Source organism: Perna viridis, chromosome 3 (assembly GCF_037379345.1).
Source record: "Perna viridis isolate PV_CMFRI_1.1 ecotype Kerala chromosome 3, ASM3737934v1, whole genome shotgun sequence".
Taxonomy (NCBI): Eukaryota; Metazoa; Mollusca; class Bivalvia; order Mytilida; family Mytilidae; genus Perna; species Perna viridis.
This window is the reverse complement of record NC_142447.1, coordinates 24,991,159-25,008,156: the sequence shown is the minus strand read 5'-3', so window position 1 is coordinate 25,008,156 and position 16,998 is coordinate 24,991,159. Positions and strand designations below refer to the sequence as shown.

The following is a 16,998-nucleotide window of genomic DNA, read 5'->3' as shown; positions in this document are numbered from 1 at the left end:
TACCTGAATATTTAATAAAAAATAAGATGGAAGGGAGATAACTCTATATTTTCATTTGCTGAACCATTTAATTAATTAAATCTTTTGATTGTTTTATCACCAACAATACAATTTAGGGTAAACAAGTCTGTCAGATTATGTGAAATTATGTTATTTGTTTTACTTTTATATCTAAGACATCATATGGGGATATACACAATCTTAAACAGGCAGTGCTCTGAATTTAAAATCATACAAAATCGTATACATTTAACATCATTTGGGGACATACAAAATCTTATACAGACAGAGCTCTGAATTATATTACTTGTACATTTCAGGCTGTTGCTTGCCAATGCCGTGAAGACAGGTCGTCTGACCATGACCTTACGTAGAAGAAAGAAAAGACCTGCTCCAACTCCACCTCCTTCTACTAAAACAACTCAAGAAATGCATTATACAGAGCCTTATTTGACTGAAATGCCTGGTCATAGAATAGCTTCCTCAACTCAAATGACTCAAATGCACTCAAGTTATTCTAGTCACATGACCCATAAACAGTTTGGTGCTGGTCACATGATATCACAAATTCACTCCAGTCATAGTGCCTCTAATCACATGTCACAGGTTACATCACAAATCACCAATGGTATGGCTCATACCTCATCACAAGTCTCCAATCATATGTCTCATTCAAGTTTTGAGATGAGTAGTCGTCAGCCTATTCATCCATCACATTTTAACACAGGTATACCAGGAACTAAAGTGAAAGTTGAGGAGGAACATGTGTATGAACCCGTGGAAGTTGTTACTGGTGTGTATAGACAGAAAAAGTTGAGTCAATCCTTGAACAGTTTCTTGGATTATAGTGTTGAAAATAACTCAAATAGTAAAAATAACAATAACAATGGAAGTTCGTGTACTTTGAATTCTCTTGCCTACAATTCTGAATTTAGTTCAAATGATGATGTGTTTTCTGATGCAAAACAATGTGACAATGACCCACCATATACTGTTACAGTTGTGAAGGCAGAAATAGAAAAGAAAAAACCTCCGTATGTTAATGTAGACATTGATAAACAAAGAACTTTAAGTGCATCAGCTGTAGAAGAAAATATGAAATGGAATTCTGTCCCAATTGACTTTTCACAAGAAGACAGCAGTTACGTAAGTTCTGCTGAGATTGCCAGGCAGAAACGTGATCGAGGTCTTAAACAACTTACTTTAAACAAAACTCTCAATTCTGATTCAAGTATTCATAGATCTGACCCAGACTTAGCCACAACACAGAGGAAACATTTCAGGAAGAACAGAAAGAGTCCAAGATACACAACCAATCGTGATTGTAGTGATCAATCATCCAACAGTTCTGCCTCAATTAAGACAGGGAACCAGAGGAAAAAGGTAAAAGTCTGAACATGTTAATTTAGATAGGAATGTTGTTATATCTTGAGGTTATCATTATAATCCTTCCATACCCTTGAAATTATTCCACATAAAACTTATTTAGATGTTAAAGTACACTGGTGGGGAGTAGTAAATTTGGTCATAATGAGAAAAAAAAATACAAAAAAATGTTAAATGTTAAACATAAAAAAGTGCATGCTTAATTATTGCTATTTTAAATCAGATTAATCTGATTTTTGCAATGATAAAAACATTTATATAGCTTCTGTATTTTCAGTAAGCCATGTGTAGTACTCTACTCCTTCACCCTGTTCCTGAAATTATTTTAAGAGTTTCAGGATTAGGTTTAAGTAGGCCATGGGACTTATTGCCATCACTTTACGTCCTTGGTCATTAACAATTTTTTAAATCTCTTCTCCTCAGACACTACTTGACTAATCAGAATCAAACTTGGTATGAATGTTTCTTGCGATGTTCTACAAAGAACTGAGGTGGGGACTTTTGGTTTGTTGAAAAATGTGGCCATTGTTAATGAAAATATAACATAGGGGTCAGTTTTTATGCCCCCGCAACGATAAGTTGGGTGGCATATTGTTTTGCCCCTGTCCGTCCGTCCGTAATTCCGTCTGTAATTCTGTCCATCCCATAAGTTTTCCCGCACTTTTTTTGAAAATCCTTAAAGATATTGAACTGATTTTTTTTGTGTGTCTTTCATGATTGGTTACAGATCGAGTTAAAGTTTCGTTCTGCTACGCTGAGTTTTACCAAAAATATAGGCCCTGGTCTTTAAAAATTTTATGGAAATAACAGTTTTCCGCACTTTTTTGTAAGCCCTTGAAGATATTGAACTGCTTTTTGGTATGTGAGTCTGTCATGATTAGTTACAAATTGAGTATAAGTTTCATTCTTCTACGCTGAGTTTTACCCAAATAATGGGCCTTGCACTTTAAAAATTGTATTGAAATAATAGGTTTTTTTTTGTAAATGCTTAAAGATATTTGACTGGTTTTTTGTATGTGAGCCTGTCATGATTAGTTACAGACTGTGTTTAAGTTTTGTTCAGCTATACTGAGTTTTACTCAAAACCACATGCGGGGGCATCATTTGTGTCTCACAGACACAATAACACATCTGACAAAGTGCTTTTTACAATTATGAGTTATGATATAGCTGTATGAAGGTTAAATGCAGGGGCATCACTTTATCTAGTTCTCAAATGTCTCCAAAACCATTAGGTTTAGCCAAATTCTGACATGGGAGTAAAAGTGTTTAGCATTATGAGATCTATCAGTGGTAAAATTTTCATGTTAATCTGTATAGTCATGTTAGAGTTATTGCCCTTTTTTTAACATTCTTTCACTATATTTAATGTTATGACCTTTAAAAAAATTCTCCTCAGAAACTACTGGACAGAATTTAATGAAAATAGATATGTTATTGTTCCTTAGATATGAGTGTTAGACATGGCTGCTTTTACAAAAATAGAATGTTGCTTATTGGGCCAGATGAGTGATTCAGGCTTTTTAGAGCCTCTAGTTTTATAGATTAGTGGATGCACCAATAGTACATGTTACGATAAATCTTGAACATTTGCTTTTCAACTTTTACTGTATCACTTTTCAATACTTTGTTTGTTAAACAAACTTAAATGTATTTTCCTTAAAAGTTTATGCAACAGAAATTCAATGCCATCCTTGAGATGTCATTTTTGAATTATTGTAATTATTGTGTCTACAAATTATTGCAACATTGCAATAATTTCTTGACCTAAATTTCAAACACATTGTTTAAAGATATATTTTTTTCATCCTTTGTCAAATTTACTTTCATGTAAATGTACCTCTTAGCAGGCCTCCTATTCTCTCAGATTTCCTTGACCGTCTGCTGATTTAAGCATATAGTATCATGTAGAAACATTTATCAACCCAACATCTATATAACAATAGTTAGAGACAGATCTATAATTGGTAATAATGTACTTGTCACCTCAGAAAGGAAGTAATTTTATCTTCATAAAATGGATATTTTGATAGAAATAGAACAAACAAAACTTGCTCATCTATAAGGAAATTTTTAGTTCCGTACTTGTAATTGATATACATGTATCTTATTCACACTGTTCATTAGCAATAGCGTTTGTATTGAAGTAACAAGCATGGAATGATATATTTTAATTGACCTTTGAAATTTTGAAGTTCAATTAAAGAATAGGACTGTTTTTTACAATGATGCACATAGTATAGGGAAGTAAAAAAAATTAATGGAGAAGGTGTGTTTGTTTGTTGAACTTGGATTTTAGTTCTGTGACATACATTGCAGATCTTTCATGATGGATTGTATTTCTAGGAATAATTCTAGCTTTACAACGGTCAACAAAGGGGTAGGCATCTAATGTCATGTTGAGCTGTTCTGGATGTCAAAGGGGAGGGAAAGGCATCTAATGTAAGGTACAACTGTACAGGGTACCAAGGGGTAGGCATCTAAAGTAATGTACAGCTGTACAGGATAGGAACTATTGGGTAGGCATCTAATGTAATGAAACAGCATTACAGGATACCAAGGGGTAGGCATCTAATGTAATGTACAGCAGTACAGGATACCAAGAGGTATGCATCTAATCTAATGTACATCTGTACAGGATACCAAGGGGTAGGCATCTAATATAAAGTGCAGCTGTACAGGGTACCAAGGGGTAGGCATCTAATGTAATATATTACTGTACAGGATACCAAGAGGTAGGCATCTAATGTAATATACTGCTGTACAGGGTACCAGGGGATAGGCATCTCATGTAATATACAGCTACACAGGGTAGGTACCATAGGGTAGGCATCTCATGTAATGTACAGCAGTACAGGATAGGTACCATGCGGTAGGCATCTGATGTAATGTACAGCTGTACAGGGTACCAAGGGGTAGGCATTTAATGTATGTACATCTGTAGAGGTAGGCAACTTACAAAATGTATAACTGTACTGTACTTGTTTGATTAATTTGGCAAACTGGATTTTTTTTATGTAATATCCATATAATGGAAGCATGACACAAGATTTTTTGCATTGTGAGGATTATTCAATGTTTAAAATAGGACTCTTGACAGAATTATTTTTATACAGAAATAACTGTGTTATCCATAGTCATCAGTGCTGTAACAATCATTTAAATTTTGACAACAAAATGAATGACATGAATGAATTTTAAATTTATGAAATTAGACTATTAGGCTAAGTAAATTTAAATGGTAGATTCTCGGGGGAGGTTTTTATTTTTTATATTTTATTTCTTAACAGATATTTGCTAGTCTAATTTTAGTTCTTTTTAAGTATAAATATATTCTAAGTATAAAGCCACATCAGTTTCAGAGAAGAAACATCATTTTAGTCACAAAGAAATGAAAGATTTATGTGTTATACTATCCTAATACTAGAAACTAACGCAAAAAAAAATCCTGATTTTGAAGTTCCCTCCCCAATAATTTTTATATTTGTCAAATATTTTAGGAATGGGATGGGATGAGAATCTACTGATTATTTTATTTGGCCTAACTTTTTTTAAGCCAAGATATATAAAACATTTTTTTGTGACTAGATTCTGAAATTTAGATACTGCAGGATAATCAAACCAGTGTAATTTACTATCATCTGAATATTGTTACAAATTTTACTCTTTTTTACTCTTTTAATGAGATGGCATTATAATTTTTTACATTTTTAAAAACACATATATTCAAACCCTTTTTACAGTAAGTCCAGAAGTTACAAGTAGAAATTAAGTAGCTTTGAAATAAGGCTGATGTAATCTTGGATGGATTTGGTGGTTGACTAAAATCATTATATATGATTTTTTTTTTGTTCATGTTTCTGTCTTTACTTTTTTCCTTTTCCTTAAAGTTTTTTTGTTTTGTTTTTTTTTTTTTATTATTCTTGAATATGATCGGTCAACATGTTTATGACATTGACTTAATCTTTCAAAGAATCACTGCTACTCATAACTTTGAGGAATCATCATTGACAACACCTGATAGTCAAACACTACATATAAAACATAATCTCTTGTAAAACTGAAACTAGAAAAAAAGAGAAACTGAATCTCTAACTGTGTGCAGTTGATTGTCCTATATCTCCAGTGCTAGAATAAGAATTACTATTATCATATATTAGCAAAGTGAGTTTCTATATTTGATTGATTGATTGATTGATTGATTGACTGATTAGTGTTTTTTTTTATACATTTGAAAGGTATTTTTATTTTCTAAATACATGTGTGTATATTAAGTAAGATAAAAGGTAAAAACAAACATTTTTTAGTAGAAGGGTCACAAAGCCTTGCTAGGACAGATTCATAGGGAACAGGCATGGCTCATCTGCCCTTTAAATGGAAAAGATTTTTTTCTTTACATGAAATCTTGATTATTCACAAAGTCTATACCCAAGACATTTTCTTGCCTCACTTAGCTTGGCCTTCAATTCTGATAATGACCACCCACCCCAACCTGAAATCTTGGATCAACCTGTGTCGTGTATGAAAACAAGGCACTTTGTTGAAATGGCCTGATTGAACAACTGCTTTGATCAGCAAACTTCCTTGATAATATTCCCACTAATCTCATGTACATACACTTGCACTTAAAAAAAAGAACAGTAAGGTCTTCATGCAAAGTACAAGTACAAGCTTAGTTGACCTATAGACCAATATTCCATTGTCAGAACAGGAAAGTTGTACTTAGTTTTTGTAGGTCAATTGAAATCCTTTGTACTGCATGTGATGTGAAAAGAGGATATATACTTCCTCCTTATACAATAGAAACAATGATGATGAATGTATTGTTAAAAAATGGAAAATTTTATGTCAGTTTCAATGCAGTTACAGGATATAGGCAGCAACAAAAATATATAAATCATAAATCCTAGTCGATGTCAAAGTGTAAAAGGCATGACTGTTTTGAAACAAATATCAATATGTTCAATTTATTCCTCTTACAGGCCTCATATTACCACTTTGACAGTATCATGCTATTTGTACACTGTTAGAAGAACTTTTGAAATATATATGACAAATAAATTGGTGCAGGTTATCTGTAAACCCAATGTATTACATTGGATTTCTAATGTCCTAGTTCTTATTTATATCATGACACTACACATTTCAGTAAGTAGTATACCGGTAGTTAACATTAGCGGATAGAGTTGGTCTTTCCACAATCACCTGATGACGGAACTTCCTTCGGTAGATAATTGGGCAGATGACAGAGATTTTGGTAGATAATTGGGCAGTTGACAAAGATTTCAACTTTCTAAAACTTAAATACCTATAAAATGATAGCAAGTTCTAATCTCCTTGTTAATTGTCCAGTTAACTACCTTGGAGGATCTCCTTGTTAATTGTTCAGTTAACTACCTTGGAAGATGTCCTTGTCAATTGCCCAGTTAATTACATTGCAAGATCTCCTTGTTTATTGTCCAGTTAATTACCTTGGAAGATCTCCTTGTTAAGTGTCCAGTTAACTACCAAGATCTCCTTGTTAATTGTCCAGTTAATTACCTTGGAAGATCTCCTTGTTAATTGCCCAGTTAATTACATTGCAAGATCTCCTTGTTTATTGTCCAGTTAATTACCTTGGAAGATCTCCTTGTTAATTGTCCAGTTAATTACCTTGGAAGATCTCCTTGTTAATTGTCCAGTTAACTACCTTGGAAGATCTCCTTGTTTATTGTCCAGTTAACTACCTTGGAAGATCTCCTTGTTAATTGTCCAGTTAACTACCTTGGAAGATCTCCTTGTTAATTGTCCAGTTAACTACCTTGGACATTTAAAAGCAGGTATCAGTGCAAGGTCAACTCTGAAGTTATTTGCTTTAATGGATATTTGAGTTTCAGTTTCCCAACAGAAAATAGAAATGAGTCCTTTTTTTCAGAGGGTTGTAACAAAGTTACATTTGATCAAAGATGAAAATGGCCTTGGTATACACATAGCTGGTGGAAAGGGGTCCAAGAAAGGAGATTTAGGAATATTTGTAGCTGAAGTTACAGTAGGGGGAGCAGCTCACAAGTATGTTTGCATGTTTTGCAATACTGCATGTATATACATTTCCAATATCATGCCCAGTTGTATTTCTTCTTCTGCATTTACAAAATATTATTTCTTGAATTAAAGTTCTTTTCTTATGCGCCTGTCTTTTGGTGGATATACTATGTACATGTATAATGTTGTCCATCCAACAATAAAAACCTTATGTATATAAAAACTCTCAAACACTTTAAGGGAGTTTCTTATACTTTTATTACTATGTTGTCCTCTTTGAAGGAAGCTCCCCTTTTGTTATTTGCTCTTCAGGGTTTATGGATTTTTAATCATCAAAATGGGGTCAGGCTTATGTTGTGCTTTATTGCATGTTTTGCTTCAATTTTGTGCCAATCTAAAAAACACCAATAAGCTTATAATTTATATAAATATGTATTCCAATATTTGGCCAAATTCGAGTACATGCACTGAATTTTAGTTGCTTTTTGATAGTGCATTTCATTTTTAATGACACTTTCTTCAGAGATGGTAGATTAAAGAGAGGAGATGAACTGCTAATGATTAATGGTAAAAGTCTGATAGGTTTGACTCACCAAGAAGCTGTTGATGTTATGAGACAATCCCCTAAACTGGTACAGATTGTTGTGGCTTCCAAAGTTAGTGTATATGATTAAAAATGTACAGATTGTTGTGGCTTTTTAAATTTTGTATACATGATAAAAAACGTACAGATTATTATAGCTTTCAAAGTTTATACATTGTATGTATGAAAAAAAAAAGCTGTTGAGGGTTATACTGGTACCGTACAGTAACTATGCATGAGTAAAAATCTTCATGCGTTCTCGGCACAATTTATTTTATTTTGGTTATTTATAATAAAATTGATTATCTTTTTTATTACATAGTTTTTTTTTCAAATAAATATTGAAATTTTCAAACAAACTTTAAATTTTGAGGTCACAGATTGATATTTCAAAGGTGATGTCACAACAGAAATTGCAAGAGAAAGTTAGAGGGTGAAATTATAGAATTTATGTCATGTGCTCATTATGAAAATTTTACGCAAGATTCACTGGCATCTTCATGATACATATGATTATATAGGGGTCTACATTTGTAATCTCAGATAAAGAGAAGTGGTACCATGCCATCCATGTCCAATTCCACAGAAAATAAAGAACAACTTCCTCCGTCTTCCAGAAGCACTGACATGACCTACCAGATACCTGATCTGACAGCAGAAACTCCACATGGTACAGTAATGAAATGGGAGGAGTTATTTGAGGTACAAAAATTCATATTGTCAAGTCATTTTTTCTCAAATATTTTTTTATAAGGATTTAATACAGCAATAAGGGCAAAATTGCAATAAATCCCATATTAAGTAGGTAGACCTAGGGTAAGGGATATAACTCTTATAAATCATTGGAACGTTCAGCATTTTACGTCAATCTCATGTAAGCACCAAAGTAAAAGTAACATTGACTGATTTCATTTTGTTTCAAATAAAGCTTGAAAGGCTTTGGTGAAATTGAATATGATACAAACATATCACTGATTTCAAGAGTTATGTCCCTTACCCTAGATCTACTACCTATAACACATGTGTTGTGTTAATGGGGTATTCAATCCTTTTTTTTAAGGATTTTTGTAATAAAAGGATCTAGATTTTTGATGAACCCTTTTTGGTCAACTGCAGTCTAAATGAAATTTTGATTGGTTTAGTCTTCAGGATATCAAAATTTGTTTACATTAAAAGCCAGCTTTGAAGTTTTCATAGGTCAGGTACTATCCTCTTTCTGTTGAAGTATTAGGAGACTTTCAGAACATATATATCTTGGAATAAATCATTTTTAAGCTGTGGCAACAAAACAAGAAATGCAATTATGTAGTTTAGCATTCCTATTAAGAGAGAGATTTTCCTACAGTCAATGAACCATATTGTGGTATGCCTAATTATACTGATATACTTTAATAATTGAAGTAGTATGCAATATGATAAAGAAAGATTTTTCTTCCTGATTTTAATCAAAAGGATATATAGGGAGTGCAGAAGTAGCCATTTAATATGTCCACTACTATTCCTAAAAAAATAATGAAACCATAATTATTTTATGAACAATATTCTATTGATTCCTGTAGGCAGTTTTTAAAAACACCAATATTGTGGATAATCATGTAAGCACTACAGAGGAATTTGTAAGTTACAAACAAACTTGTATTTTTTATTGCTATAGAACTAAAATCTTGACTTTCTTTATCAATGGAAATGAGATTTTCATTATCATATGTGCACTAATACATTGTATTATCAGGCAGGAGGTGATTCATGTATGTTATTAGCCAAACAAATTCACTTTTGGTTTTACTTCAGATACAGGCACAGACCACATAACCACTTAGTTTGTCATTCACTTGTTGCTCTTTTGAGATAAAAATTATAGAGTTTGTGTATGAAATTGGAAATTTACAAGAGTTATCATTCTTGATTTGGTTGATTTGTGTATGAGCTAAAAGTATTGTTTTCTGAAATATGCAGAATTTAAAACAGAAAAGACAATTGTTACACAAAAATAAAGCAAATGTAGATTGAAAAAGCATTGTTTGGTTTTTCTACACCATGAATCACCTCTACCATAGGCAGTGCCTGAATTTTATATGGACTGGTACTTAGATACATCATCTTCTACTTACAAATGCCCCGTGCAGGTCCGGTTGTTAAAAGAATAGGCCTGCAGCAGCGCTAAGCTTGTCGTATAAGGCGACTAAATAGTGCTCAGAACCCTAGCCGGGGGCTAGGCACTCTGCCCACAGAGCAACTGGGATGTGTGCCCCAGGTGGTGGAATGGGGTACCCCTGGCATGTTACATGCTGGGGTTGTCAGGCTATAATACGGAAAACCTGACCGCAAACCATAGTGGTGCACCGTGTTGGGAAATATGCCACGTTCCTGGCAAGTTAAAGAACCCTGCTGTGGTATTCGATAGGAGTGGGAACCTTTGCGCTCTGCCACAGGAGGCTAAATTGCCCGACCTTACCCATCCCCCCTTTTTCCAGTGGCAATCAAAATTTTTTGACCCTATTATCCTTGTGACCCATCCTTTTTTTTTTCATTTCATGTTCATTTTATCATCCACTTCATGTTCATCGTCTGAATATAGCTGAAATATTGCTGCTCGGACGTTAAACCCCAACAACAAACAAACAAACAATCTACTTACAAACTAATAGGTCCTTTATCATTAACTAAAAATCAAATACCTATGTAATCTGACCTATGGTATATATGTAATTTTTTAATAAAAATTGGTACATCCATCATGGTTCATGATCCCAGTTTTTGGTGTTGGTCAGGTTACTCATTAACTTTTTCATGGCATTTTAAGGAGGTAGACCTAGAGTAAGTGGCATAACTCTTGAAATTAGTGATATGTTTGTATCATATTCAATATCACCAAAGCCTATCAAGCTTTCAATTGAAACAGAAATCAGTCCAAGTTACTTTGATGCTTATCTTGAGATTGATGTAAAATGCTGAATACATTTGTTCCAATGATTTGTAAGAGTTGTGTCCCTTACCCTAGGTTTACCTTCTTCATTGTTTCTTTATTTTCCTTGCTTGGACTTTTTCTTGACTTTGATTTATGGTATTGCCTTAACTGCAGTTGCTTTTGATAAAATTTATACAAGTTTTATAGTGTGGGTACATTTACTAGTAATTTCTCCCAAATTTGGTATGTTTTTTTTGTCAACTGAGCAAAAATGTGTTGTTGCATTTCTAAGCAATGTAAGTGGAGTCCTGTCATTCACTCAAACAGTAAAGGTTGATTTACATTTTATACTTTTTTATGTGTAGGATCAAAAGTAAATGTTTTAATTCTCAGCTTTCCATGTGTGGAAATCAAGGTTGTTAATTTGCTATGTGTTTGCTTGGTGATGCTCAGTGTTTTGTTTGCTATTTCTGTGTGCTGTTTCTTGGCTTTGTCTTCCTCTTACGGTTAATAAGTTCTTGATCATGTTTAATTTTCGATTCATATAACTTACTGTTGAATATATGGAGGTAAAGAGGAAGTAAAATATCAAATTTACCCGTAGTTTGATTTCCTCTGTAACATATAAGAAAACAGGAACAATACATGATTGGTTTGGATTAGATTATCAAACATTACATATGTATATGGCAAGCCAAAGTGGACAAAAATCAATATTTTGTAATATTAAAAAATGAATTTTTGATATTACAAAATCATTTTTTTAATATTAGAAAAGATTTTTTAATATTAGAAATTCATTTTCTGACATTATAAATTCCTGATTTAGTAATATTATAAAATTTTGTAATATTACAAATTGAATTTGTAATATTAGAATATGAATATGTAATATGATAAAACAAATTTGTAATACATTTATTAGAAAATGAATTCGTAATACATGTATTAGAAAATGAATTCGTAATATTAAAAAATCCCTTTGCAATATTGCAAAATCAGTCAAATTTTTTAATATTACAAAATGATTTTCTAATATTAAAAAATCGCAACTGAATACGACAAATCCATTTTCTAATATTAGAAAATCAATTTCTTATATTAAAAAATCATTTTTGAATGTTAGAAATTCAATTGAATTTTTAATATTAAAAAAGTGTTTTGTGATATTAGAAATCTATTTTGTAATATTAGAAAATTAATTTGTAATATTAAAAATCATTTTTGAATAATAGAAAACACTTATTTTCTAATATTACAAATTCATTTTCTAATATTACAAATTCATTTTCTAATATTATAAATTCATTTGCTAATATTACAAATTCATTTTCTAGTATTTTGAACTTTTAATATTAAAAAAGTGTTTTGTGTTATAAGAAATCTAATTTGTATTATTAGAAAATGAATTTGTAATATCAAAAAATCATTTTTTAATATTAGAAAATGTCAATTTTTGTCCACTTTGGCTTGTCATATATGTTGGTGTTGGTTTGTATATTTATTAGTAAATTATTACCTTTTAAATTAATATTCTTATGAACACTTTCTAGGTTTTGACAGATGATACATGTATAAAAAAAAATTAAAAGAGGGATATTTTTACAAGTGTGTGTTTTAAATTGTATAATTTAATTGTTCATTCAAGTACAGTATGTCAGAATAGTGTTACAAAATGATCCAGCAAAATTGATTTTCATTTGCATAAAATATAGGGTTATATTTAAAATTTTTAAATTTGGTGTGTTGTATTTTGATTTAAACTTTTGTTTTGGTCACAAATGAATTACCACTCACATTCTGAGAACATAATTCTTCAAGTTCTTTTTCCCTTTATGTTTTCATTTCTACTGCTTTCTTCATTACTTTTTCGAAGCATGAAAGTTATCAACTGTTTATAGTTGAGTTGAGTTAATATTTTCCTTAAAAAATCAAGTCCAAGTTTTACTTTGAATTAAATTTTCCAAGTATTGCAAGAAAAAAAAATTTTTTGGAAAAAATATTCTGCTTTGCTGGTTGTGATAGAATGTTTTTTTTTCAAATTCTATCGAATGTTAAAATTCCAAGCTCCCCTGTAATTAATTGTTACACAGATGTAGTGCCTAGCAACGTATTTTTTTTTGTAAATATCATAATTTCATTTTTCAACCTTTTCAGTAGGCCATTCAAAGTTAATTTTGACCTTATATTCAACATATGATTACAAAACACAAAAGAAGAGCTTGAATGGCTTATATATATTACTGTTTAGTTTTCACACTTCAATTTTTTTTAATATTATAATTGCTTTAGTGCATGTCTGCTTCTGAGAAATTTTGCATAATTATCCATTTACAATTTTATCTCTACAGAAATTTTCTCGACCAAGTGACAACACAGAGAGCCAATTGACAGAAAGTGCAGTTAGGGAACAGACTCTAAAATCTAAAACATACCATTATGAGGCTCCACAGACTGTTACTATAAATAAAGGGGCCAGAGGAAAGGGACTTGGGTTCACTATTGTTGGGGGAAGTGACTCCGAAAAAGGAAACCTTGGTATTTTTGTGAGGAGAATTTTACCAAGAGGTCTTGTGGCAGAGGATGGAAGTATGAAGGAAGGTAGATATGACATATACTGTTGTATAAAGCATGATAAATATATTGTCTATAGGAGGCAATTTGCCCCACAGGTGCTTGGAGAAAGGAGGCCCCTGTTTGAAATCCAAATGTTGGCTCTTTCAGTGGAGGAGACAGCACATTGCACAATAACAGATCCAGAGGGGGCTTCAAGCAATTGGATCCCCCATTTGTTTGAGAATTTGCTAATTTAGGGCTAAGGTTGCCCAATTATAGCCTTGAACCTCCTCTTTATCTGTTAATCTGCTGCTGCAGATGTTAAACAATAATCAACCAGAAAGCAACCTAAAGTGAGAAATAAGTATGATACTGCACTTTTACAAATCAAGCATCAGATTTATAGCATCATTTTTAAAAATGACTTTTAACTAAACCAAGTTTTAAACTTTGCTGAACAGTGAAATGCTTATTGCATGAATCTCTTGGAATATTATTCTGTGTTGTATACATATTGCACTTGAAGCTTCTACAGTGCAGTATTGGGTGCTTCTTGGGATAATGTTCCTAAATATTCATGCAAAAAAAACTAAATAAATAGATAAAAAGGGTAAGTTAACTTTAAAAAATTGACAAAAATAACATAAGGAAAAGGAACATAGAATAATACCAAAGAAAGAGGTCTTGAGATATTGTTATTTTTTTACAGGTGATGAAATCTTAGAGATAAATGGTGCTAAAATCACAGGACTGACACATAAAGAAGCCCTGTCAAAGTTCAGACGATTAAATCGAGGGCCCGTGACAATCACATTCCGTAGGCGGATAAGGTCAAGGTCAAATAGGTACATGTAGGAATTATTTCTTTTATTTTTGCAACATTCTGAATAAAGTCTACGATAATGTAATAATTGATCTGTGTTGACAGAAAATAAATATATAAAGTACTTCATAAGATGACAAATTATAAAGCTGAATCATGTGTTAGGCAACAGCTGTTGAAACTAAGACAACATCCATTAATAGACAATCAATACACAAGATTATCATAATCTAGCTGACATCATAAACATTTTTTGTTAACTCATACTAACAGTTACCAGGCTTCTTTCTGTCTCTATATTATGGGTGTATAAGAGGCTACACTGCCACCTAAGATTTCGGACAAGTTAGAAATTTGGGACTCCCTTCCCCATTTTTTTTTTTTATTTGTAAAGAAAGTTGAATGTGATTAAGCTAAGTAAGTACTGTTTCTCTTGTCATTTTAAATTCGTACAAAATTCCTCTAAGTAAAGTTTATCTTTATAATATTGGTATTTAACACATGTAGCTAAAATTATCACTCATTTTCCAAGAGAGGGAACAATATCAAATTTTGTGTGTTTTTTTGATTCAAAGAATGAAACGTTTTCCTAAAATTCTAGTTTCTTAGGTGGACCCCTTTTTATTTTTTTTTAACTGAACCCATTCCCCCTTACTCTAACATTACTTTATTTTCTTTTTTGCTTTTTTGTCTTTTAATGGGTGTATTATTATATTCTGCCATCTGTCTATCTGTCCAAATGTACAATGACTCCAAAATGCTATGTATGACTTGGATAATTAATCTAGCTGTTAATGGATACCGAATTTGGACTTTCATTCTAAATCTATATTTTTATGTACATTTACATTATGTTCTAGCCAGTGTTTCCTTTCACAGGGTATAAATGCACAGAAGTTGATATGAGATGTGTTTTGAACATAATTGGTAAAGCAATTTCACTTCGGTCAGGGTTTATTGTAACTAGATTTGAACTTATCTTAGTTAGGTTTATAAAGGGTCTTTCTCTTTTCTGACTTTGTCCTGTAGGTTTTTCATTTGTTTTGAGGGCGAGTGATTTTACACATCAATAATGTCTGGTAAAACAATGTTCAATACTATAATGAATGTAATGTATTACTATAGCTTCAGTCACATAAAGAAATGTTTTAATCTTTTAATGTCAATTAAGATATCTTGATTTGATAGGTTTTTAGTTCAGGATTCATTGTAACACATGTACATATTTTCTTGATGAGCTTCATTTTTACTTGACATTATGATCATTTAATCATAAATTATAAATTCGAAGACCGACAAAGTTATTCTGGTTTTTAAGTGGAGTGGTTTCACACCAGTATAATCAGATGGTGTAAAAGGGGAGAGTTCTGGGGTTGAAACCCCCTCCCCCACTTTTGTTGTGAAAAAAAACCCTTTTTTTTATTTTCTGGATCTTAAGCCCACTCCCATTTAAAGCATTTCTTGATCTGCCCTGCAGAATTCTTTCATTATATTTAATTTAATGTATTTTGTAATCATTTCAGTCCTTTTAGATCTGGCAGACCACTTTCTGGTGGAGAATTCTCATCTGATGGTAGTCCTGTATCAACTCCAGGTCATTCACCATATAGTAGCTGTACAAACTTAGCTAACATTGATGATGATTTGGCTGAATTTTACGAAAGCAATGGAAAAAAACAGAGTAAAAATAGCAGTAGTGAAAATAATTCTGAATCAAGCGTGATACTAAATCTTGATTCTGAATCAAATCGTAAAGACTTAAAAAATAATTCTGAGATAAACAAATATGTAGAGACAGGAACTAATACACTGAGTAATGGAAAATTAACTGTAGCAATGACTGAAAGACCTAATTCAGCTTTGAACCCTACTGTTAGATGTGAAATCTTAATGCAGAAAGGTACTTATTTTGATATACAACAAAACTGTATAGATTTAGATTAAAATCTTCCTACATTATTGATTCTGGTGATGAGAAGTAACATATACAGTATACTGAAATTTGAAATATCTATTATCATTGGTATTTTTGTAGTGGTATATTTCCTGCAAAGAACTATAAGCTTATTTAATACAAATAACCAAATTTGATGACTTAAGGCTCAATCAAATTTAATTTTATTAGGGGAAAAAATCAAAAACTGCACTAAATAAATCTTTGCATCAATCTGCTCTGTACCCCTCTTACGTCAATCTGCTGTGCATCCTGTACCCCTCTTACTTCAATCTGCTCTGTACCCCTCTTACTTCAGTCTGCTCTATACCCCTCTTACTTCAGTCTGCTCTGTACCTCTCTTACTTCAGTCTGCTCTGTACCCCTCTTACTTCAGTCTGCTCTGTACCCCTCTTACTTCAATCTGCTCTGTACCCCTCTTACTTCAGTCTGCTCTGTACCCCTCTTACTTCAATCTGCTCTGTACCTCTCTTACTTCAGTCTGCTCTGTACCTCTCTTACTTCAGTCTGCTCTGTACCTCTCTTACTTCAGTCTGCTCTGTACCTCTCTTACTTCAGTCTGCTCTGTACCCCTCTTACTTCAGTCTGCTCTGTACCTCTCTTACTTCAGTCTGCTCTGTACCTCTCTTACTTCAATCTGCTGTATACCCCTCTTACTTCAATCTGCTCTGTACCCCTCTTACTTCAATCTGCTCTGTACCCCTCTTACTTCAGTCTGCTCTTTACCCCTCTTACTTCAGTCTGCTCTGTACCTCTCTTACTTCAGT

The 16,998-nt window shown here is 32.4% G+C and overlaps 1 protein-coding gene across 9 annotated transcripts in view; it reads left to right on the top strand.

Moving 5' to 3' along the window:
• The window catches only part of LOC148621575 (uncharacterized), a 40,973-nt gene that overhangs the window by 15,499 nt on the left and 8,476 nt on the right, over positions 1 to 16,998 (top strand). For 6 of the 9 annotated variants that reach the window (XM_088576082.1, XM_088576083.1, XM_088576087.1 and 3 more), the window contains 8 exons: positions 321 to 1,383; positions 7,301 to 7,434; positions 7,931 to 8,063; positions 8,534 to 8,692; positions 9,550 to 9,606; positions 13,250 to 13,499; positions 14,164 to 14,299; positions 15,801 to 16,177. In XM_088576082.1, the coding sequence (XP_088432208.1) occupies positions 321 to 1,383; positions 7,301 to 7,434; positions 7,931 to 8,063; positions 8,534 to 8,692; positions 9,550 to 9,606; positions 13,250 to 13,499; positions 14,164 to 14,299; positions 15,801 to 16,177 (2,309 nt within the window). The remainder of the gene's footprint in view (positions 1 to 320; positions 1,384 to 7,300; positions 7,435 to 7,930; positions 8,064 to 8,533; positions 8,693 to 9,549; positions 9,607 to 13,249; positions 13,500 to 14,163; positions 14,300 to 15,800; positions 16,178 to 16,998) is intronic. The other 3 variants (XM_088576085.1, XM_088576088.1, XM_088576084.1) reach the window with 2 other exon arrangements.